We start from the raw sequence: 25,039 nt of genomic DNA, 5'->3' as shown, positions 1-25,039 counted from the left end.
TACTTCCTTGCGTAAGCACCCTCATTGTCATCTTGAATAAGGCCCACTATTGTATCATCCGCATACTTCACAATATGGTTGGTTGCAAACCTGGCACAACAGTCATGGGTCAACATAGTGAACAACAGCGGACTTAGGACACAGCCATGAGGAGAACCTGTGCTCAAGAAAATAGTGTTAGAAATATTAGTCCCAACTCACACATACTGGGGCCTATCAATAGGAAAATCCAGAATCCAGTTGCACAAAGGAGTATTAAAGCCTAAAAGGCCCAGTTTGTTTACTAGATGCAGACGAATGATTGTATTAAATGCTGAATTGAAGTTGACAAATAGCATTCACACATGAGTGTTTCTTTCCTCTAAGTGTGCCAAGGTCAGATGGAGAACAGAAGAAATAGCATCTTCTGTAGAGCGATTTGGACAGTAAGCAAACTGAAGTGAGTCAAATGCTGGAGGGAGGCTGGATACAATAATGTCCTTTATCAACCTCTCAAACCATTTTATAATGATGGATGTAAGTGCAACTGGACGGTAATCATTGAGACCTGTAATTGTAGACTTGATGGCAAAGTAAGACGGCAAAATAGTGACCATCTTAAAACATGATGGGACTACTGTCTGTTGCAGTGAAAGATTGAAAGTATCTGTAAGAACACAAGCCAACTCGTCTGCACATTCCCTAAGAACATGCCCAGCAATATTATCTGGGCCTGCTGCTTTTCAAATTTTAACTTTCTGCAATGTTCTCCGGACAGAGATAATATCAAAGCTAAGCACTTGCTCATCAAGATGGGACATAGCTTTCTTCACAGGGATGCTATTTGATGCCTCAAATCTACCAAAAAATGTGTTCAGCTCATTGAAAAAGTCTGTGTCGCCTTTACCACATGATGGAGCCACCTTATAGTCTGTAATAGCCTCTGCCACATATGCCTGGTGTTCATTGGGTCCTGAAAGAAGTTCTGAACTTTTTAGCTTGCTTTGCTCTTTTTATGGCATTTTTCAAATAGGCTCTGGCTGTTCTGAGTGCCAACATATTGCCAGGGAATTATCCTATCCACGTATTTCGTGTGTTTGATTTATATGCCAACTTGGTTCCTAATCCAAATGCATCACCAGAGCTTAAAGTCCATATTCAGACTTGTTAAAGAAGACAATTTGGTGGTCAGATGAACGTAGGCTGCCAAATTCCCAGCAGCAGTTCAAGAGTTCCTGAGATTTCCTGGCCATTAGAAATGTGTGATAGCAAATGCAAGGAGCCTTAGGTGATAGTTATTCAAATTAATGTTGATAGATGTGAGTAAGGGAAGATTGGAGAGAGATTGTTGAAAGTATATGACAATTTTAGTGCTTATTACTGTTTTTGACTTCAAAGTGGCGAGAATATTTGCATTCAGTTTCAACCATCATAGTAATAAAAGGAGGACATAAATGATCGCAAAATATTACTCAGGACCAGAGGTTGCCCACCCCAGGTTAGAAAATTAGCATAATGATTGAATGGAGACCTGACCATGGACTGTAAGCAGAATCCCTGGATGAAAGAAAGCAGTATAACAGGATGACTGTTGGAGTATATGAATTTTAGGTACAGCTATGAATTTTCAAAGTGTTTACTAAGAAGAGTGCAGGAGTGACAGGAAGCATGTTTGCATGTCCAAACAAATGAGTTCAAATGAACAAATAAATGAGCCTGGCTGCAGCCATTTTTGTTTCCTTTCATTTGAGGTTGCCACATGGAAGGGAGGGAGGGGACTTGCCCAGGTGCTTTTCTAATGAAAACAATTAGCTGTCCCATGGGAACCAAGGTCATCTGTTGCTCCCACAATTAGAGACTGGGCTTTGTATAAGAAATCCCACCAAATGCATTTATTGGGGAACATAGTCAATTACATACTTTTGTGGGTGGGAACTTTATACTTTGTATCTGAGGGATTGTTATGGGGAATTCAGAATTGGTTTCACTTTTGACAGTGCCGGTACTTTGTAACAATAAACATGTTCTTTGAGGAATTTGCAAGCCTCCTTCTGCTTTATTCATCTCTGTCTGTCAGAACCATGACACACTGGAAGGTAGAAATTATATCAAGACTTGATGGAATGGAGAAAACTCAACATGGCAAGGAAAACCTATATGAAAAATATTACAAAATGTTCAGATAGTAGTTTTCAAATATGTAAATGTAATATTGGAAAATTAATTAAAAAACTGGAAAAAAGGAAAGGTTTGCAGAATTGTGCAGTTTTCTTAGGAAATTTTGCCACATGAAATGTCATAAAAATGACACAAATATTTAGGTGCTTACTGATTAATATTGGAATGACCAGTGTGAATGGTTTTTTAAACAATTTACAAAGTGGCCGAATAACAAGCAAATATTGTAAAACAACTGTATTCTAAAATTTCAATATAATTGTTAATTAATTCACTTCTTATAGTTTTGGAGCATTATTGGTCATGAAGTACACATTTATATGTACAGTATGGAGAATTATGCAAAATTACTTCCATGGTTAAAATGTTTATGATTTTTTAAAAAATCAGTTTATATTATGTATTTTTCAGTTTCTAAGAAAAGATATAGTCAAGAATTCATTTCCAAAGTTGTTGCTCAATACTTCAGGAAACAAAAACTGTTTGCCAAATTGTGACATGTTGTTTTCTTTCAATAGTCCAGCTGTTGAACAAAGAAATACATTGAATTTGGTGAGTGAGAAGAAAATGCTGGAAAACAGGAGGGTTGGAAGAGCCTGTGGCTATTGATGAAATAAGATACAGAAAAGTAGAAATAGTTGCTTTTAAGTCTTTTGCTAAAATTCCAGCCTAACTTACTTGCCTCAAGTAAGCTTTTTAATTATCTTATCTCCTCATTTTGCAAATAGATGATGTCATTTATGCATTGCCATCTTGCCTCATTTGCTGGATGCCCAGACTAGAGATTATCAGTGGAAGTCCACCTGTGGGTGCCATTCCCTCTCTGTGCTTGAACTGAAACCCATTGATTGAGATCACTCACATTTTAAGTGATATGGGATTTACAGTACAATTCCATAATTCTCTCAGACATAAATATAATTAAGGTTGAAGCCTGGACATTTTACACCCTATAATTTGCTCTCAGAGTCCTCACTTCTTGCATGAATTGGGTTTATAATCCTATCCATGCAGCCTTCCTTGACAGTAGATCTTCTGGAAAACAGTGGGTCTTCCTCTGAACAGATCTTCATAACATTGGCATTGTCTGCAAAGGCTAATTGGAGTGTTTTTCTTGCTATTCAATTGATCCAATCAAAAGCTTAAACTATGGTTTTTCTCATCAGTCATACTAAAGCTGATGATCTTGTAATGCTTCATAATGCTGCTTGAGTGCTTGAATAATAGGAAATAAAAGGAACAGTAAGAAACTTGGCGTCATATCATTTTGGAATTCAAAATGCGAAGAGCAGCCCAGAAATCCATGGCCAGGGCTGAGCTCCAATTTTGCATTCTAACAGCAGCATTTCAGTTGTTTACTCAGTTGGGCAGTAATTAGCTGAACCAGATCTTTAACATATTGTTCAGGAATGTGATTATGAAAAGGATTTGAGGCACTCTTCTTGCTTGCTTGCTTTGCCTTTTCCACCCCAATGGAATCTGCAGGTGATAGTGAAGTGGATTTGAAGTAGAAAGTTATTTGTCTATATATGTAGGTTCCACATGTAGATTTTTCCTAGAGCTTCCCACCCAATAGCATTTTAGAAAGGTAGAGCTGCCACATCACATGAACAGGTCCCTTTGGTCTGTTTCATGGTTCCAGAACAGTGGGAGGTTATGTAACCACTCCCTTTCCTGTCAGGTTTGACTCCCACATCCTTCCCTTGGCTACAACCATTGCATAACTGCCTTAGAGAAGCCCTGGCAATCACAACACAGAACAAGAGATCAGAGGGTTGTTTCCAATGTCAGCAACAGCGCACAAACTTCCAATAATTCGGCATTTGTTTCTGACAAATGCCCCTCCTCACAGCAGCTCCTTAAGTCCCAGTCCCCAGGTGTGCCTTTTGGAGAGAGGCGGGGCGGTCTCCTCCTGAGTAGTCAGGTCCACCTGCGCTGTTCCCTCCTTCTCTCCGTGCTCAAGGATCAGGAGGGGGTGGTCCTTGCTCATCGCCTCAGCTCTGTCTCTCATGGTCATCCTGGCCCTGTTCCTCCCTGCCTTCAAACCATCCCAATCCTGAAAGGCCTCGGCCTGCTCCTCCCGATATTCCTCTGAAGCCAACGACATCTCCCGCTCGATCTCCATTGGCTCCAGTTCTGGCTCATCTTCCTCTGCAGATTCAGGCTCTGACAAGGGCAGTGGTGGGATTCAAATATGTGAACAACCAGTTCTCTGTGTGAATGCCACTTCCGGAAGTCCATTCTGGGCCTGGGCAACAAAAAATTAGCTACCGGTTCTGCCGAAGTGGTGCAAACTGGCTGAATCCCACCAGTGGACAGGGGCATGACAATATTCATGGAATGTTCCAAGTACACCAGGTAATTGAAGACATAAAAGGGGCATTGAAAGAATATCTGAAGGACAGAGGAGAAGAAGATGCACATCGTGAAGGCTTACTGAATACACTAGCAAAGAAACCAAACTGGCCTAAAAGAAGAATGGAAAAGAAACATGGTAAGGAAAAGTATTACATGTTCAATACTTAAATCAGCAGGCAAAGCAAACAGCAACAAGCTCCGGATGGCCCCCGACCTTCGCTCCTTCCGGCGGGATCTAAAAACTTACTTATTTGAGCAATCCGGCCTGGTTTGATGGGTTTGGGGTTTTAACATGGTTTTTTATTATTGTATATATCGGGCATAATATTTAATTGTTTTTTTAACTTTTTTACTTTGTTTTTTAATATTTATTGCCCTGTACACCGCCCTGAGTCCTTCGGGAGAAGGGCGGTATAAAAATTTAATAAATATAATAAATATAAATATATATATAAACAATGGCTAAAAGCAGAAAGAAATAGAAGGGCTAACTATGGCTGCAGAAGACCAAGCCTTAAGAACAAATGCACATAAAGCCAGAATGGAGAAGGCAGCAACAGACAGCAAATGCTGCCTCTAAAAGAAGCTACAGAAAGTCGACCAGCTGCAAGAAAGTCACACAGACTGATTACAAAGTGGCAAGAATGGTGCACTGGAAGAACTTTCCTTTTTCATCAGGCTGACCTGGATTGATGACAGTTTTCTTTAAAATGTTTTAATTTTTAAATTGTTTAGTTAATTTATTTTGGGGCTGTTTGTTTAATCTCTTTTAACTTTTGTATTGTTGTTTTTATTGTTGTTAGCCGCCCTGAGTCCTTCGGGAGATAGGGCGGCATATAAGTCCCAAAAATAAATAAATAAATAAATAAACAAACAAACAAACAAACTGCAAGGAATACCACTTGCCTGCAAGCAACAACTTGTGGGACCACAAAATAGACAAAATAATGAAACATGAAGAAGCTAAAGTGCTCTGGGACTTTAGAATTCAAACAGACAAGCATTTGCCTCACAATACGCCAAATTCAACAACTTTGACAGGAAAGACAAAAAAGTCTGGATAGTGGATATTGCAGTACCTGGAGACAGCAAGATAGAAGAGGGGAAAAAAACTGGAGAAAATCACAAAGTATATAGACCTGCAAATAGAACAACTGTGGCAAAACAGTAATAGGCTCCTTGGATGCAATCCCAAAACAATTGGAGCACCACTTGAACATCCTACTGTAATTAACAAAACCCCATCAGTCAATTGCAAAATTGCCTTGGAACATCTTACAACTTGCAACAATAGCTTTAACACCATTATGCAAAAACATTTGCCCATATCAAGTCCTTGGGAGGGTCTTGGAATACTTTATAGATGGATAAAGTTGCCAAATCCACTTTAAACATTTGGCTGACTGCGCAACAAACCACTGTATTAGCTGCTCATCTTTCAACAGTAATTGTGGGTGCCCTACAAGTATTAAAACAATATCTACAGCCAATAACTCATAGTGCCCAAGGTAAAACAAAACATCCCAATCACAAAAAAACCTCACATTATCAGTGGAGTTCACGTAACCTCCTGCCCAAATGCCTGGGGACAATGGCTTGCAGTCTTACAAAACGCTAACAAGATTGTTGACGATCTGGATCTCTGGGGGATGCTGTTTCAGAGGGTGGGCATGGCGACAGAATATGCATACTCCTGGGTCAAATATAGTTGGATAGAGTGGACCCAGTGCGTGCTCTCTCTGCTAGATCTGCTATGCCAAGTGTTATGTATATATGTATATAGGAGATGTTCACAGAGATAGCCACTGACACCACCAGGTGGCAGGGTGCCCTGTCAGGACTGGCGGGGCAGTCTTTGGCGGGAAATCCAGACAATGGGATTGGTTCCAAGTATACCTGGCTAGGTATATAAGAGGGGCAGTTGCCCCTTTGTTTGCCAAGTCTGTGCTACATCAATAAAGGAAGTTATGCTGAACCCTGTTGTCCTGCGTTGTCCATCTTGGCCATGCGGTCCAGAGCCCACTACTTAACACCAAGCAGAAAGAGAGGCAGAGAGATAGACCTGCAAATAACCTGGACCTGCTCCATGTACTGTAGGACTTTCTAGGGGATGGCCTATCAGGGGCAATTTGATGAATGAAGCATAATTAGGAAGGTGATTTTGTGGGGGGGTTTTTTTTGCAAGTTAAGGCTTAGAGTATTTATTTATTTTATTTATTTTATTACATTTGTATACCGCCCTTTCCCTGAGGACTCAGGGCGGTTTACAGGGAATTAAAATCAAAACATACAAAAGTTAAAAACCAGTTAAAAAATATTAAATTCACCCTGTACACTTAAAAACCCCAGTTAAAATTTTCTCCTCAGCCTGGGCCCGAGAGCTCAAAGAGCCAGGTCTTCAGGCCCCGGCGGAATGATCAGGGGTCATTCCGCCGGGGCCTGAAGAGTACATCTGTGTCCTTCCTTTCCTACCCCCACTTGTACTACCCCCCTTCCTTCCTTCCTTTTCCACATTTACTGATGCTTTTCTGACTAAAAAGCTGCTGAAATAATGAAGCATTGCTATTACCGGTAATTTTGCAAAATGAATACTTTTGACCCAATTAACACATTTTTTTTGTTGCCAGTATCATAAAGTATTTTTCTGTGTTAGACCCTGACTGGGCTAAGGGTGTTGTGGGAGTGGTGTCATTAACACTGAGCTGTTTCACAGCAGAAGGCTCCCTCCTCTAAGTAAGATTACAGTCTGTGTGTAGCTGTAAAAAACATCTTGCATTTATGTTCTAAATTATTCCTTTGTCATGTAACTTTTTGCTCAGATTTTCAACTGCTTGTGTTGACAGACATGAACCAGATGGTTGTGGAGTACAATATATCTATAGTTTCATCTATCGCTTAATCTCCCCAATAATTAAGATCAGGGTTATGTACTACTTTGAATTTGAATGGGAAAAGGACTTTGGAATGTGTGGGAAAATAAATGCCTGAATCCCATGACTCATTAAAGGAGCCACATCATTTTTTCAGGTTGCACTTACTCCAGTGGGAAGGGAGGTGCAGGCATTGAATATATACATATTAAATGTATTTATTAACATAATAGGTAGGTCAGGGTTGGAAGAATGTCTCAGATGAACATCAGCCCAGAGGGGAGCCTAGCAATCTGGCACCTGAGGCTAACATGGCTGAGGAACATTTGAGTAAGTTGGAAGTGTTGGCCCAGCTTAGTTTCTTTCACCTGGTGTGAATTAGTCAATAATCACAGAAAGATGAATGGGAACATATTAAGAACTTTATTTCTGCACAGAAAGAACTCATGCTCAGGATTAAAGTCCAAACCTAGTGCTCCAAACTATTAACTGGCCCAGTCAAATCCTGGTTTTGTTTTTCCCTGGTCCAAATTAGCAACTATTATACAAGGTGGGAAATTGCAACCTGTTTATTTTGTATAGTGCAAAGAAATGTGCTTTTGGGATTAAATCAAAAATTGAGAAACCCTCCTCAATACACAAATGAGCATAGCTTTTATACATTTTTTGGGAAAGCAAGGCGCATGATCATTAACAAACAATAGGCCACAGACAATAAAGTATTCATATCCCTGGCAGAGGACAGTGCTCCGAGAAGGTGGGTTTGTTAATAAAGCATTACTAAAAATACTAAAAAGCTGGTAATTAAGTATGCAAAGTTTCTGACTAATTTACCCACAGCAGAAAAGTAACGATAGCTCTGAATCAACAGATGGGATGGTTTGAGTTCCTTAATAAGGGTATCAGGGAGCCTTATTATCAGGAATTTTGGGGCAAAGGTAAGAGGCCCAAAGGGAAAACATCTAAAATCAAAATGAAGGGCTTCCCTCCCCCCCCCAACAAAATGGAGTTTTTCTAGATAAAACTACCTATACCAGTTATAAACCACATCCTCTCACAACAGGCATTTATGAAGAAAAACTATAGCTGTCAAAGGAAGAAGCAGATATGAGTAAAATATTGAAAGAGTAAAGCAGCAGCGCCACCTAGAGGTCTGGGAATGCTATTAACTGCCATTTCAATTCACTTGTAGTTATGTCCCATCAAGTGAGCAACTATTTAAGTTCAGTGTTGGGTGAAAAATAACTAGTGGATTTTACCCGCAGAAGGCTTTATGTCAGTAAAACTATGAAATGTCTCACCACCTCCAAGTTGAGGCATGGTTGCTCGGTGGCTTAAAGACATCGGAGACGGTTTTTGCTCTGGCGGTTCGAATTCTAGCACCTCATGGTGGAATGAGCTCCCATCACTTGCCTCAACTTCTGCCCACCTACCGGTAGCAGTTCGAAAGCATCTTACATGTGAGAAGATAAATAGATACCACTGGTGACTTTTTGTGCGGATGGTCACAAAACCAGTGTTACCAGTGCTGAACCTGCCCAAATGCAACACCCAACTGCAAGGTAACATCGGTGATGAGAAAAGGCCCCAAGGATGCCAGAGACACTACTCTTCTTTCTGATACAAAGCTAGCTTGTCCCCTTAGGTGTACCCTGGAAAGCTCACGAGCACAAACTAAAGAGGCTAGCACTCTTTGGCAGTGAAATAACTGCTTTGTGCTTGTTATGTATTGTGTTGGTTCGAAGCATGAGGCGAGACAAGCAGGTGAAAACAGGAACATGCTTTATTGAGCTGCTGGAACAGAAGAGGGCTGCGCGTGCGTCCGCACTGCTATTTATCAGGATGGCCACCAGGTGGCAGCCAATAGGTTTAAAGTACTACAGTTCACGCATAAATCAGCCAATGGCTGAGCAGGAGACTCTAAGTCTGGCTAAAACCCCCAAGCTGTTACACAGGCAACCGTTAGCAGCAATCACAACACGTGAACTTTGCACACAAGAAAAACGCCAATACATTACAGTGCTAACATTGTAGTTGCCTGACTAATTGTAGCACCCCATATGCCAAATAATAGTAACTCTAAGTTAAGATTCCTTTAGTCTTGATTCTCCTAACTCTTTTGCCTATTGCTGCAGTCAGGAGTTAACCTTTTTATGGAACATCTTCAGTCCCAATTGTTCAGAAAGCTTAAGAGGAGGAAAAGCAAATACCTTTAGTTAGAAAGAGGATAGCTGAACATTGCTCCCATTTAGTCACAAGTAGATACCCTGCAAGTCTTCTCTGCACTTTTAGTAGCCTGCATACAAATCAAAAAGAAACCCATGCTATCAGATGACTGGTAGGAAAGAGATCGTCATTTTGGGCTAGTATCAGTGGGAAAGCAGCAATCTGGACAAAAATCAGGAGATCAGTTAGTCTTTATGTTATAGATTGTATGTTTTATTTATTTATTTATTTATTTATTTATTTATTTATTTATTTATTTATTTATTTATTTATTTTAATTCCATTTATATCCCGCCCTTCTCCGAAGACTCAGGGCGGCTTACAAGCTTAGCAGTAGCCTTCATTCTATGTATATGCCTGCTTATTAGGGCTTTCACACACCCCAAGCGGCATTACTACAAAGTCAGCTTAATTGCCCCCAACAATCTGGGTCCTCATTTTACCTACCTCGGAAGGATGGAAGGCTGAGTCATCCTTGAGCCTGGTGGGATGCGAACCTGCACTAATTGCAGGCAGCTGGTGTTACTTAAGGAGGCATTAGCCCACTGCTCCACCAAGGCTCAATGGTTGATGGTTTGATGGTTGCAAAAGGATGCGTCCTGATTTTCTATCTGGTAACTAGTGTGGCCCCTCAAGCTAAAAAGTGTTAATGATTCCCACCCTAAGGGAAGTCACTATGGACTATGGGAAGTCACTTAGTCACTACAGTAAGAGATGCAGTCCTGCTCTCTTTCATACACCCCACACAAGTTCAAAGAGCGAGAAAAGATGGCATTGCACTTCAACATATGCCGAGCAAAGATTCTTCCCACTCTTAGTTTCAGTTATTTTGATTTTCCAACCAAGCGGTACTATCACTACCAGGAATAATATGCCCTTGGGTTGTCACAACTTGCAAAGCAGTTCTAGTTGCCTGTTCTTTCACATTTTATTTATTTATTTATTTATTTATTTATTTATTTATTTATTTATTTATTTAGTTTTCTATACCGCCCTATTCCCGAAGGACTCAGGGCGGTTTACAGGGCAATATTTAAAAGACAATATAAAATAAAAATAAAAATAGAATTAAAAAGAATAAAATTAATTAATAGCCCAACAATAAAACAATGTTAAAAAACTTGAAACTATAAAAACCCCCTCAGGCCAGGCCAGATAGATCGAAAAGTCAGGTTTTCAGGTCCTGGCGAAACGAGCGCAGGTCGGGGGCAGTCCGGAGTTCCACAGGTAAATCATTCCAAAGGGCAGGCGCGCCCAGAGAGAATGCCCTCCCTCTGGGGATCACCCGCCGGCATTCCCTGACTGGCGGCACCCTAAGGAGGCCCTCCCCATTTCAAAGATGGTCTTTATTTGGTATGACATCTTTATCACAGAATAAATTATAGTTTATGGGAGGTAGCTTTTTTTTTACTGGCCAAAAAGATAAGGTCCAGGAATACCAGGAAGAATACCTCAGAAGCCTATAAATAATTCAGCCTTGAAGGCTTTATTATATCACCGGCATCAAATGCCCTTCGCCCAGTGCGCTCCCACAGGGAGGGTCTGCTCAGGATCCCGCCGGCAAGAGATTGCCGGCGGGTGACACCCAGGGATAGGGCCTTCTCAGTGGGGGCGCCTGCCCTCTGGAACCAGCTGCCGGTGGAGCTGAGGACTGCCCCCGACCTCCGATCATTCCGCCGGGGCCTGAAGACCTGGCTCTTCGAGCTCTCGGGCCCAGGCTGAGGAGACATTCATTTTAATTGGGGTTTTTAATAGTACAGGGTCGATTTAATTTTTTTAAAATTGGGTTTTAACTTTTGTATGGTTGATTTTAACTCCCTGTAAACCGCCCTGAGTCCTCAGGGAAAGGGCGGTATATAAATGCAATAAATAAAATAAATAATAAATAAATAAATAAATATCAGATGACAGAGTACTAATTCCAAGAGTTGGGGAGATAAGCTTTTGCTCTTTTCCAAAAGAGGAGTTGCTGTCCCAACAGGTTTCACTTCATTTTTCTTGCCTGTTATTTTGTGTGGATTTCTCCAAGCTCTCTTTACATGTTTACATGCTTTTTAATCAATCTCTCTTCCTACCCAAACCTCTCTTTGGTTTCAGGATGTGGGGAATGAAAATAAAAAAGACTTAGAGAACTAAAAAAAACATGACAATGTATCAGCAGAAGTGATTCTGGGATCTACAGTATAAAGAGACATTTAGCTACTTCAGACAGAACAGCCAATGGTGACCTTTATTTCAAGAGGTAGAATACCCAAGTTGGATCTAATAATGTCAGTATATAAAACATAAAACCTAACATGCATCCCTTCCTCCTTCCTGGCTTCAATGCAAAAATAATTAACAAAGCAACTCTATCATTCTGCCTGAGGGGATCAGCCAACATTATTGACATACAGGGAAGAAGCAGCATCTTCTTGGAAAAACTGTCTCCTATCGTTTGCTAATTTAAATGTTCCTCATCTTTGAAAGGTGCATCAGAGTGCTGACAAGAATCTCACGTGGAAATGCTCTTAAATATGCTTTAATCCCTGTTCTGGTTATCATTATAGTAAAGTACAAGATTCTGATTGTGTCTGTGGTGCAAATATTGAAAAATGATGAAGATTAGATTTGGGATGGTACATACAGAACAAAAATCAAAGAAAATGCAATGTGTTCACATGTGTATGTGATGTGTTCACTTTATATGAACAATAAATACATAAATTTAATTATTTTATTTATACTGTAGGTCTTTGATGTTAAGCTTGGTTATTTTCTTGAAGATGTTTCATTACCCAACTAGGTAACATCATTAGTGCTAATTTATTTATATTTGGAAAAGTAAAACAAACTTATATGCAAATGTAATACATACTTTGCTTCAGCAATTTGCAACAGTGACATTTTAGATAATTCAAGACAAAGTATTTAGTGAAAACAGTACAATATATGTTCCTATGTTGGGTCATTGTTGACTGATAAGCAGTGATATCTAAAAATTAATATATTTTTGTGGTTCATTTTTTTTCCTTACAAGTCAATGAAATTCATGACACCTCCTTACCTGTAACATTAGATATCAGAATTTCTAATCCTCAAAGGAAAGTGGAAAGCATATCAGAATTTCTAATCCTCAAAGGAAAGTGGAAAGCATGACAAGTAAAAAGCAGATGTCACTCATTTGGAGCACTGTTTTGTTTAAGAACATAATGAATATACTGACATATTTTCAATACTAATCTCACGTTATCATGGTATTGTTTCATTCAAGAAGATCAGTTTGAGGATTTAATGTATCGATAACTTTCTCATTGTTACTTAAGCCTTTTAAGAGACTTAAAACATACAAATTTAAGTAGATTAATTAATAATTGTTTATTATAAGATATACCTGAGCTTCAAGTCACCTAATTAACAACTATTTAAAAGCTAAGTACTTAGGCAACTGCTTTATTTAGATTATATACAGTGTGTTCAAATGAAAACTGACAAAAGCTTCCAGGAACTGGCAAACTTACAGACAAGGCCTTTAGCAGTATCTTCTGAAAAATGATATTTGCCTTTTTAAAAAATTCTTCTTGGAAAAACTGTCTCCCATTGATTATATAATGATTATTGTACATAGGTTGGCAACATAAATAATAAGAAAAAAGCACTTTGGAATATAAAGCGATTCTTAAAATAAAATTTCATAAAATGGACTGTATATAAAAAGTTCCATAAATATTCATGAATAGTGGGGTAAATCCACTGCCCTATAAAATCAGCTAATGGAATTGAGCAAAATACAGTAGAGGCTCATCACTTAACTGAGGGCTACCTGAAGAAGGTGGTGGTTATTCATTTTTGCTGATTTTACTTTCTCCCTGCAACCTTGAGTACCTCCACCTATAATCTTTTAGATTTCCCAAATCCACAGAGGAGAATATTATACATTTCATTGTACATTGATTTCTTTCTACCCCATTATAAAACAAATAATAAAGGAACACATGACTGGAGTATTTTTCATAAAAAGAAATACTAGATTAATGCAGAATCTGATTCACTGGCTATATTTACCTGATATGCAAAATGCCATGCTTGCTGCAGACTTAGAAAAAGATCTAGCCAATCCTATTGCCCCTTAATTGTAGGTGTGCTCTCTAATAAGATTTCTAAAAAATAAAGCTATTTCACCCTATCTATAGCATTAGTAAGGCAAAGAAGGTGAATTCTTTCAGCTGTGTAAGAGTATGTTTTATATTCATAGTACTCAGTGCATGTTAAAAAAAGCATCAATTTTCAGGGCAAAAAAGTCACTGAAAAATGAAATAGCCAAATTCTTCAGTTTGCAACAAATCAGAAAATTACTCGATCTTCCTGGGATCTTTCCCAACTAATCGTTCCATTTAATGTAGCAAAATTGCTGTCTTCTTCCTCTTGTTCTTTCACAAGTTCCACAAATACCTAAAAGAAATGAACAGTGCGTTAATGCTTTTCCTCACTAGAAGGAAACAGGTGGGCAGATTTCTGACTTGAGTTAATTAAAAGATTCAAAAGTCACAGCTCATTTGTATCTCTGAATGATTTGGAGACAAACTTCGGAAAGAAGAAGGACAAGGTTCTCCATGTCATGGGTTGAGACTCCGTGTATAGAAAAACCTTCCTGTTCTCATAACATTGTGAATGAAATGTTGGCTTTGAATGATATGCCTGTGCCCTTGTGGCAGAAGAAGAAAACAAATGGGCATTTATGAAATTATGGATGGAAATGGCAATTTCATATAACAAAGAGAATGCTTTGAAATTTGTGGAAAATATACATTTGGAGGGCATGTTATGATTTTGTACCGTAAATTTTTATCAAGTTACCTGGTCAAGTGTTGCTTGAGAGAAGCTGTATTCTTCAACATTAAAGGCATGTTTTGCTGTTAAAATTGTCAGAAATAATTGTTTATTATTCACTGAGAGACTATATATATTATACCATTAATACCTAGGCGTTAGTATAAAAGGAAATAAAAGGTGATTGGGGAGGGGCTTTATAGGCAATTTAATGTCTAATTCTGACTTCCACGTTCTATTAAAATTGTCAGAAGTGTCCGTTGGATTCATCCTGAAGAAAGTGTCATGGTATTTTGTACAAACAGCACGTATTAAAAGGGATGGCACTCGTGGTAGTACAACACTGCTTTTCTCATTTTCTTGCTCCTATGTGCACATCCAAATGTTGCACACCATCAGTTATTAACATGGCAGCATATGTATACCTCCAATGTAACTTTGTGATGATGTTTGAGGACTTAACACCATGATGCTTTAATGTTACAGATGTGTTCTATAAAGCAAATCTGAAAAACTATAAACTCTACTAATCAGAAAACAATATGAGAAAAGCTTTTAGTTGGATAAAAGGATAAAAGCATATAGAAACATAATGTTTGATGATGTTAGTGATGATAGACAACAAAATGAATTTCAGTTAACAAAATTAAGGTGGATAAGTGAGTTTGAAGGTTCTATTATATTCATTGTACTTAGAAAATTAATCCCTTACCTTCTTCCAGTTTAGAAAAAACCAGTGCTAATGACTGGACATCTTCTCTTGGAATTTTATATGCCAAAATTGAAGCAAAACTGTAAAAAAGTAAAAAATAGGGTAGGTTTCAACAAGAAGTACATGGATTTAACCATGTACAGTAATTATTATTATATATACAATGTGAAATCACAGCTGGCTGTTCTTTAGCTGGAGTTGGCCTTCATTTGCATTGAATTCTTCTCAGAATCTACAATGTTATGATGTATTGGTGAAGTATACAGTATGTGCAGATCCAAGCAGTGTGACGTTTTATAATTAACAGATGAAAATTTTATCAATACACAGATTTTTTGAACTTTTTTTCAAGATTTTCTGGTATGGCTTCCAGTGTGCCAATAACCACTGGGACCACCAAGGCCAGTTTATGTCATAATCTTTCTATTTATATTTTCCTATCTTGATACTTTGTGATCTTCTCCATTTTTTTGTCTTCTGTTCCAGGGGTCCCCAACCCACAGTCTGTGGACCAGCACTGGGCCGCAGCATACCAGCAACCGGGCCGTGAAAACAAATGAAACCCCATCCACTGGATGCACACAGCACATGAAACCACGCCCCCTCTGGTCCGCGGAAAAATCTTTCTCCACAGAACTGGTTCCTGGTGCCCAAAAGATTGGGGGCCTCTGTTCTATTCTACTATCTCCTGCTGTTGCCACATCAATTATCCACACCTTTTTTTAAAATCACAATTAAATCAGTTTGTATTCAGAAATCCCACAATATTTTAACCTGTTCATTCTTGACTACTTTCTCAACTTTATGTTCCCTCCAATTGCTCATTGCTGGCACGTGATAATTCTTACAGATGTTTCAGTGAATCATTTTGGCAACTGTGTTATAATCAGTTTGTATGATACTGTTTCTTCTGAGTATAGGATTTAGTGTTACTTCTGCCTATTTATAGCTAAATTGACTAGACTAATACTTAAGCAAAAATCTTCCAAGTATGACATTAAGCCTACTTTAACAAGGGCAAGATTTTAGATTTATAATTTCAAACTTATTTATTTGAATAAGAGAAGAGTTAAATAGTCTGCTAGCAACCACAGTTGAACAAGTGCTCTCCATCCTGGCTTTCTCATTGCTTCTTCTGAACAGTAAAGGATGTTGATATGAAAAGGTCCATGTTTCATGCAGAATTAAAATATCCCAAAGTAACAATAAAATATCTACAAGTAGAATTATGCAAGTAGCCCAGTAATAAGGATCTGTAATGATGGATTGTTCTTCATAATACATTCATAGAATATATATATATATGCCTAATGTTCTTATGTATATTCTAATACTAATTATGTATTAAAAGTACAACTTTAGCATACATTTTAAAAATTCTGTAGATTATAGTAGTTATAAAAAGATACAATAAATGTAAGAGAAAAGGAGAATAAAACAGAATTAAAGCACTGATTGAAACGTGATTCACAAATATTAAAAGTGACAACAGCTAGGGAAGGCCAACATAAAGACATGTTTTAAAATGCATAAAATATCTGACTCCTTTTACTGATTATTCCGTTTTTACATACTTTTATGCACCTAGAGTCACTCTGATAGTGAAATGGGAGATACCTAAATTTGACAAATAAATCACAGCATACAAAGGCCTGATGCATTACATTAAGGTTTCTCAAAGTTATCAATATATAATTAAAGAAGCATTACTTTACCCCTATTGTCACACTGATTTAAATACTCAGTAATAACCACTGAGTTTATAGGAGAACTTAGGAAAAATTGTGTTTGATTTACGAAAGATGTTAGATAAGTTCCTTATGTGCTATAAAGCACTATTTTGCTTTTAAATAATTCAATTTCAATTGGCCTTATTTTAAGACTCCACATGACCAAATCTAGAATCAATCCATTAATTTTTACCTTTTCAGACAATTTGCATTTGGAAAAATGCCTAAGATCTTCCTTTGGATGTATTCCTTCTGCTGTGATTCTGGTGTTTCTTTTAATTTCATTTCTAAAAAATATCCCCTGCCAAATTTAGTCTTGAGATGTTGAACTGTTCCAATGTACCTATTTGTTATGTGGGGAAAAGATGAGATAGACAGATAATGAATTCAATGTCCACAATCGTGTTTTAAGTTTCCTTTTTTTAAAAAAAAATTAGATGCTAAGGAAATACCTTAACTTTCCAGATACCAAGATAGCCACACGATCACAAATTGCCTCTGCTTCTGCCATATAATGTGTTGCCAGAATAGCCGCTCTTTCTTTACTTTTAAAGGCTGCTCGGATTGCTTTCCTGTACAATATAATGCACACTCAACAAAGAAGAATAGGTTCCTTAAACAAGTCTGTAAATGGTCTGATTTTAAACAATGCAGTCATGTTTAATGATGTAAAATCACCTCCTGGCCCCTTCACAAACTTGAGCTCCAAGGAAAGGCAAAAGTTAGCACTAAACGTTTGGTTTTCTACACCATGTACAATGATGGAGCTAGATGTAAAATAGATGGACACATGTATAATAATCCCTGCTGATTTCTATGGCAGGTCTATACTGTATGTCTGTCTTTGGGAACATTTTAAAAATCTCTGTAGATGAACTAAGAAATGACCTACTCACTCATTTAGGAATAAACTATTCTTATTTCTCTTCCTCTTTCTTTCATCTTTGTACACTATTATCTCCTCATTTCCATTCCATTTCATTTTCTATTTTTTTTGTTTTCAATTAGTGAAGTTTCTATTCTCCTGAATCTGATTTATTTTCTTTCTCTGAGCGATTGTTAAACATCTGCAAGATTTAAACTTTGATTGAATCCTTGAATAACAGTTGAAATTTCTCTGTTGTTTGTTGAAACAAGAGCTTAGAAAGCCATGATTTTGATAGTGAAAGAAGGATAAGATGCTTTACAAAACACTTATGTTAAATTACAACTTAAATTACAAAGAAAGCAAAATGATATTTCCATCTTGTACTAATGGAGGCTACTTACCACATGTGCTGTATTGCTACAGGGTCCATACCAGTGGATGGCTCATCTAATAGGGTAATATGAGGATTACCAAGCATACTTAAGGCAAAGCATAACTGAAAAATAAAGAATCAGAAGTCATTACTTCACTGTCCATTTGCTTTATATAACACAACTTGCACAATCATTTTTTAAAAATAATAAATACCTTTCGCTTGACTCCTGCACCAAGTTTTTTCACTCTCTTTTGTAGATGTTCCTGAAGATCAAGTGCTTTGGAAAAACTGTAGAAAACAAGTACATTTTTGTAGTCTTGAAAGGAGAGTATTAACAAGGGTTAAATATTTGCACATTTAAGAAACTGCACTCTGACTCATAAAAGCATAGAACATTATAATAAGGAGCAAGTAGGATAGATTCAGCACAATACAGTATATTTAATTAAAATATTTCCAAGCCCCACTTTAGGAGATAAAACTTTCCCAAGTAACATACAACATAAAAATAATATAGTAAATATAAATATTAATAAAAACCAGTAATAATACTGGTACATGATACTCCCATGTAACACCTCTACTCTGTGAGCTGCATTGGCTTCCGGTTGCCCTCCGGGTGAGATTCAAGGTGCTGGTAATGACCTATAAAGCCCTAAATGGCTTGGGTCCGGGATATTTGAGGGAACACCTGCTACCAGCATCAAGCTCCCTTCGTCCAGTGTGCTCCCACAGGGAGGGTCTTCTCAGGGTGCCACCGGCAAAAGATTGCCGGCGGATAACACCCAGGGGGAGGGCCTTTTCTGTGGGTGCACCTACCATCTGGAACCAGCTGCCCGTGGAGCTCAGGACTGCCCCTGACCTACGCTCATTCCGCCGGGACCTGAAGACTTGGCTCTTTGAGCTCTCTGACCCAGGCTGAGAATTTTAACTGGGTTTTATTTTCAGGGATAATTTAATCTTTTATTTGTCTTTTAACTTTGTATTTTGTATTGGTATGATTTTAAAATGCCCTGTAAACCACCCTGAGTCCTTCGGGAAAGGGCGATATATAAATCTAATAAAATCTAAAATCTAAATCTAAATAATAACAAAACAGATCCCCAAGAGTGTTTAGAATAAAAAACATTTTCTTCAAAACCATCAGCATCTCCATAAGGAGAACTTGGGAGAAGGCCAAGAAAAATAAGTGAACACTGGGGATTTTTTCTTAAGGCTGATAGCAATGGTTTTTGAGGGATATCACTGTTTTGTACAGTCCAGAGGTATGGGGCCACATAATCTTCTGAAATACCTTATAGCTGAAATACATGAGTCTTCATTTTTTGCTAGCATAGAAGCCAGAGTACAGGTAGTCCTCAACCACTAGTGACCATTCAAACCATACACAAAAAAGTGATTTATGACCATTTTTCACAGTTACAACTTTTGCAGCATCGCCCTGATCATGTGATCAAAATTCAGATGCTTGGCAACTGGCTTGTATTTATGACGACTGCAGTGTCCCAAGGTCTTGTGATAGGCTTTTGCAATCTTCTGACAAGCAAAGGCAAAGGGGAAGCCAGATTCACTTAACAACTGTGTTACTAACTTAACAAGTGCAGAGATTAAGAACTATGGCAAGAAAGGGTGTAAAACAGGGCAAAACTCACTTAACAAATTTCTCACTTAACAATAGAAATTTTGGGCTCAATTGTGGTCATACTTCGAGGACTTCCTGTAATATGTTTTCAATCTCTCATCAAGTATGATAAATACAAGACATGAATACCTACACAAACTTCTTTAAAATTCTCATATAGCACTGTTTCCAAATACTTTATAGCAGCAATAACTGTAACCCACAAGCCCCATTTTGGGGTGACTTCACTTTTGAAAACTTCAGCAGAAAACTGCAGAACGTTGGTAGCAAGATTTTCTGCTCATTTTGGTTGGTATTAAGTCTAAAGGCAGGGTTAGGTCTACAGGATTTATACAAGTATTTTCATCATATATGATGAAGGACCTGGTATTTTATTGAACTCAAATATAAAATATAAAGTAGCTTCATAGTAATCACTGGAATTACATGTATCATGGTTAGATGCACAAGCTTTTTTGTTAATTATTAAATTGCTTTTGTTCAAGGAAAATTATGAAGTATATGTACAAGAATGAGATATCCTTCACTGAGATATCCTTCATTAATAATATAGTAAACTGATGGAATGTGTAGGCACCTTGACTTGCATTAATCTATTGTATATATGTTGATGTTTAACTATATGCAACTAAAGAGAATACTATCCCCAATAAATAAATATAAAATAATAAACATTGAAATGTGCCATTTAAAAAAAAAATAAAGTCACTCTGGTGAAAAGGCAGGCAATAAGTAAATAAATGAACAAAACTATCAGATGTAAATAAACAACCAACTATATTAGAATCTTTATAGTATTTAAAAATATTAATATAATCAGTATCTTCAACAAGATCATATCTTTGCACAATAAGAAAAAATACAGTTAATGTAGATAAAAATTAAAGATTCTTACCATTTTATGACTTCGTTCCTGTCACTAGCACTCATTCCTTTGATTGCTCCATAAATTTCAAAATGTTCTTGTAATGTAATATTAGGCCAAAGTGGGTTTGTCTGTGGACAGTATCCCATGTATTTCATGGAATTATCCATGATATTTTCACCTAAACAATAATCTCCCATCAGCACCTGTGGATACAAGAATCTCTTCTCAGTATTCCTTCATAGTATTTCCAGTTAAAGTTGTTTGTGAAAAACTGAATTAACTAAAATCTGAATGTTAAATAAATATAATAGACAAAATGCAACATTTTATTTTATCAAAAATATATTCCAATGTAATATAAGCATTTATTTATGAATTTATTTTCCAATAGTCTTTGTTCTTTTATAAAATTAATTAATTTAATTTCTTATGCCTGTTCCCATATTCTATTGATTGCTGAGATTAATAGAGTGCCATCAAATCTGTACATACAGGCACATGGAGGATGAATCCATATGCTCAAATATTGCTAATTGCAGGCATCTTTTCTATGTTACTGACTGAGCTATAAATCAGATGTACAGACCACCTAATTCAGGATGGCTCTGGATAGCATAAAAGTTAAAAACAGATTCAATGCAACATAAACAAAGGGAATAACTCAAGAGTTCATATACCAATCACAATAAAATTACCACCAAGGCATATATTCCTAAACCAAGGCCTAGGAAAAGAGGCAGCTCTTTAAAGCAGCAAAGTCAGGACATCTCAGACCACTGGGGGGGAGGGGGGAGATAATTCCAGAGGGCAGGCTTTCTGACAGTGAACATATGCTGTTTGGGTCCCATCAGGTGGCATAGTTTTGAAGAACCAAATATTTATATTTGGTTATCCATATGAGGTTTCGGTACTTCTGTGCTAGTTAGAAGTAAAATATGTACTTCAAGTGGTATTCTGTCATTAACAATGCTGAAATACATATATTTCAATAAGAAATATTCATGGGAACTTAATAGTGATTAATAAGCAAAAATAAGGGAAAGTGGATACAAAGATTTGATCAAAAATTATATACTTGGCCTGAAGATGGTTCAACTTCTCCTGCTAGAATATTAATCAATGTGCTTTTCCCAGCTCCATTAGGGCCTAAAATTCCCAGAACTTCTCCTAAAAAAAGAAGCAAAAACTGATTTTTTTCAACAAGCTAATTGTTCCACTTTTGACAAAGTAATTCCGTAGTAAATAATTGAAAAATAACCTTTCTTAACACAAAGCGAAAGATAGTTGGTTGCCACTTTTTTCATTTTTCTTCCAAGAAGGAAATCGGTCTTTCCATTATATTCTTTATGTAAGCTGATGACTAATACTGCAGGTCTCTAAAGAATAACAACAAAAAAGTTTATACTGAATCAGCATGAATATGTGATGCACAATAATTCCTTTCAAAGGAATTATTTCATTTCTTTTAGTCAGCACAATTAGCCAATATGTGGGAACAGTCTGAAGCCTTTTCTGTTGTTATGTAAAAATGAAAATGGGTGTAGGGTTTCTCAGGCCAGTTTCATTTGACATTTCTCTACATCAGGGGTGTCAAACTCAATTTCATTGAGGGCCGCATCAGCATTGCGGTTGCCCTCAGGGGGCCGGGTGGGTATGGCCAGGGTGGGCGTGGCTAGAGTGCGTATGGCCTACTGGGTGGGCATGGCTAGCTCTACATCGTTCCCATCAAGGGTGCCTATGGGAGCCTGGGCAGGAGTGGGACAGATCTGAGGGTCTCTGGCAGAAGGAGGGTCTCTGGGCCAGGGCCAAGACAGTGGGGGCCGTTCCCTCACTGTTTCCAGGATGGCTTCGCGGGCCACATGAAACCACTTCGTGGGCCGGATCCGGCCCCCGGGCCTTGTGTTTGATATGTCTGCTCTACATTCTCCTGTGCCCAGGACTGAGAATGAGGGCAACAGTATGGCTGGTTCAGGGATATAATCAATCCATGAAGCTCAGGTAAATGATAAAGGTCTCTTTGTGATTTTACTACAGGTTGCTTTCTCTGATGCTCTGAGAAATTAATTCTCAGTATACTTTCTGTTTGCATTAATAACTGCGAATGTGGCCTAGTCGATTATTTCTTTTTTGTGTTATTGTCTATGGAGATTCTCAGTCATCCAGGTCATGGTTGTCCCAAAGGTGCTTTTTCAAGAGGCAACTGGACTTTGTTTTTCCTTGAAGACATTGCACTTCTCATCCAAGAAGCTTCTTCTTGGATAAGAAGCGAAATGTCTTTAAGGAAAAACAAAGAAAGTCCAGTTGCCTCACTTGAAAAAGCACCTTTGGGATTTTCTGTATTCTTGTATATATAATGTCATTAGGATGGAAGGATTAAGCCAGGCTCATTTACCTCCTCACAGTCCTGACAAGTTATCATCTCTTTAACTTTCAGCTTTTCAGCCATAACATCTTCATCGCCATCCTCTTCGTGTGATACATCTAGGAATTTACAGGCCTTGAGCCGTGTAGGAGCTCTGGATGGGAAAACATATTCAATCTCTGCTTGTGGGACTTCTAAATAGACTGCAAAAAGATATTGTCTAGTAGGCCAGACAGTAAGTCTGATCCTATGAAATTGAATTTGAATTTTATTGAATTTATATACCGCCCTTTCCCATAGGACTCAGGGCGGTTTACAGGGTATATAAAACATCAATACAAAAATTAAGAACAATTTTAAAAAAATTAAATTAAATCCCTGAAAAAATATAAAACCCCAATTAAAACTCAGCCTGGGCCAGAAAGCTCGAAGAGCCAGGTCTTCAGGTCTCTGCGAAATGATCAAAGGTCGGGGGCAGTCCTAAGCTCCACGGGCAGCTGGTTCCAAAGGGCAGGCGCCCCCACAGAGAAGGCCCTCCCCCTGGGTGTTATCCACCGGCATTCTTTTACTGGCGGCACCCTGAGAAGGCCCTCCCTGTGGGAGCGCACAGGACGAAGGGAACTTGATGCCGGCAGCAGGTGTTCCCTCAGATATCCTGGACCCAAGCCATTCTGTTGACCAAAACCTAAGGTCCTTGCTGCCAGATAAGAATGCATTCAAGTGAAGGACTTTAGGAAGGACTTCTCACTTCATTGCAAAGATTCTACAGTTGTGAGTCTTCTCCCTCACTCTGACTCTTAGAAGGAACCCTAGTCTAAGCAAAAACTGTTACAAAGAATGGTCCAATCCATGTTCCTAGAATTACCAAGTGCTATTAATAGGGTAACAGGATAAGGAGATAGTCCTAATAGAGAAACAGCATAAAAAATCCCATTATCTGTACATTCATTTGTCACAATAGGAAAAATGCTGCTGGGTGCAAAAATAATCCACCAAATAGAAATGTGGGAGAGGCATAGGATACCATGAGGGGTTTATAAAAGACAATAAATTTGGAAATATAAAGAGGAAGAGAAAAAGTATATGAAAACATTTTGAGAAGCATGGATTTTCCTGGATCAATAGTCTTAGCAAAGCCAAAAATCCTGCTACTTTAAGGGAACACTCAAGACCAGCCTAGCTACACCTAGAAAAAAAAATCTAATAAATGGATTTCACATTTTTATGGACAAATGCCTCAATAACGACAAACAAGCAGCTTATTGTTGTCCAGTTTTGCTTTGGAAAAGTAATTTCAATACTGATTTTTAAAAGAAAAATGCAGAATACTTGCCTGAAAAAAGGGTCTGCTCTCATTGATTTTCCTCCATGTTTCACCTCAAGGTGTCGTAGAAGAAAGAGCCAAATTATACATTGCAAATAGGGCTAAAAGAAAGAGAAAAACCAAAAAAAACCAACATTAACACAGCTTTGCTCCAAATTACATTTTGAGTAATTGTATGGGAAAAGCTTATTGCTTCCTGATTCCTGACAAAAAAAAAACAGAACTCTTCTAATGTCTGCTATATTAACGATGCTAAACAATATTAACCAAGTACTTTCAGTTTTGCTCAGAAAATGTGTAGGAAAAATCTTATAATATTATATGTTTTTATTTCTTATACTTCATTTTATTTATTTATACTATTTCATGTACTTATATGACCTTTCCTCTCACCAGTGACTGGGTGGTAAACAGAATTTAAAATTAAACAATGTAACTAATTATAAATGTAACATATGATCACAGTTTAAGAAAAAGACAACTGAGAATAAAATCTAAAACAAACCAAACCAATTAAGCTTCACTAATTTCCTTACTCTCGTGTCTGGAAAGGTGTTGAATATTTTCTGGAAGGCCAGCAAAGTAAGGGCAAATCTAATAACAGGTGATTATATATTCTAGATTGGGGTCTCCAACCTTTCTGGGTTGGCGGCATGGTGGGAGAGAGAGTCAGAGCCTTACACGTGCATGCGCAAACATGAATGTGGCCACACATGTATACATGCGCACAAACAGGC

The 25,039-nt window shown here is 37.8% G+C and overlaps 1 protein-coding gene across 1 annotated transcript in view; it reads right to left on the bottom strand.

The window, feature by feature from the left end:
* Positions 1–13,817: 13,817 nt before the first annotated feature.
* LOC310633597 (cholesterol transporter ABCA5-like) overlaps positions 13,818–25,039 on the bottom strand; it is a 52,645-nt gene continuing 41,423 nt past the window's right edge. The window contains exons 27-38 of the mRNA XM_083351386.1: positions 24,312–24,403; positions 23,009–23,132; positions 21,875–21,992; positions 21,692–21,783; positions 20,644–20,819; positions 18,319–18,394; positions 18,132–18,226; positions 17,315–17,434; positions 17,056–17,205; positions 15,133–15,212; positions 14,448–14,503; positions 13,818–14,042 (exon numbers count right to left, since the gene is read on the bottom strand). Coding sequence (XP_083207512.1) covers positions 13,935–14,042; positions 14,448–14,503; positions 15,133–15,212; positions 17,056–17,205; positions 17,315–17,434; positions 18,132–18,226; positions 18,319–18,394; positions 20,644–20,819; positions 21,692–21,783; positions 21,875–21,992; positions 23,009–23,132; positions 24,312–24,403 — 1,287 coding nt within the window. The 3' untranslated portion in view covers positions 13,818–13,934. The remainder of the gene's footprint in view (positions 14,043–14,447; positions 14,504–15,132; positions 15,213–17,055; positions 17,206–17,314; positions 17,435–18,131; positions 18,227–18,318; positions 18,395–20,643; positions 20,820–21,691; positions 21,784–21,874; positions 21,993–23,008; positions 23,133–24,311; positions 24,404–25,039) is intronic.

This window comes from Vipera ursinii (genome assembly GCF_947247035.1).
Source record: "Vipera ursinii genome assembly, chromosome: 2".
NCBI lineage: Eukaryota > Metazoa > Chordata > Lepidosauria > Squamata > Viperidae > Vipera > Vipera ursinii.
The sequence above is the reverse complement of the archived record's forward strand: the minus strand, read 5'-3'. Positions and strand labels throughout refer to the sequence as shown.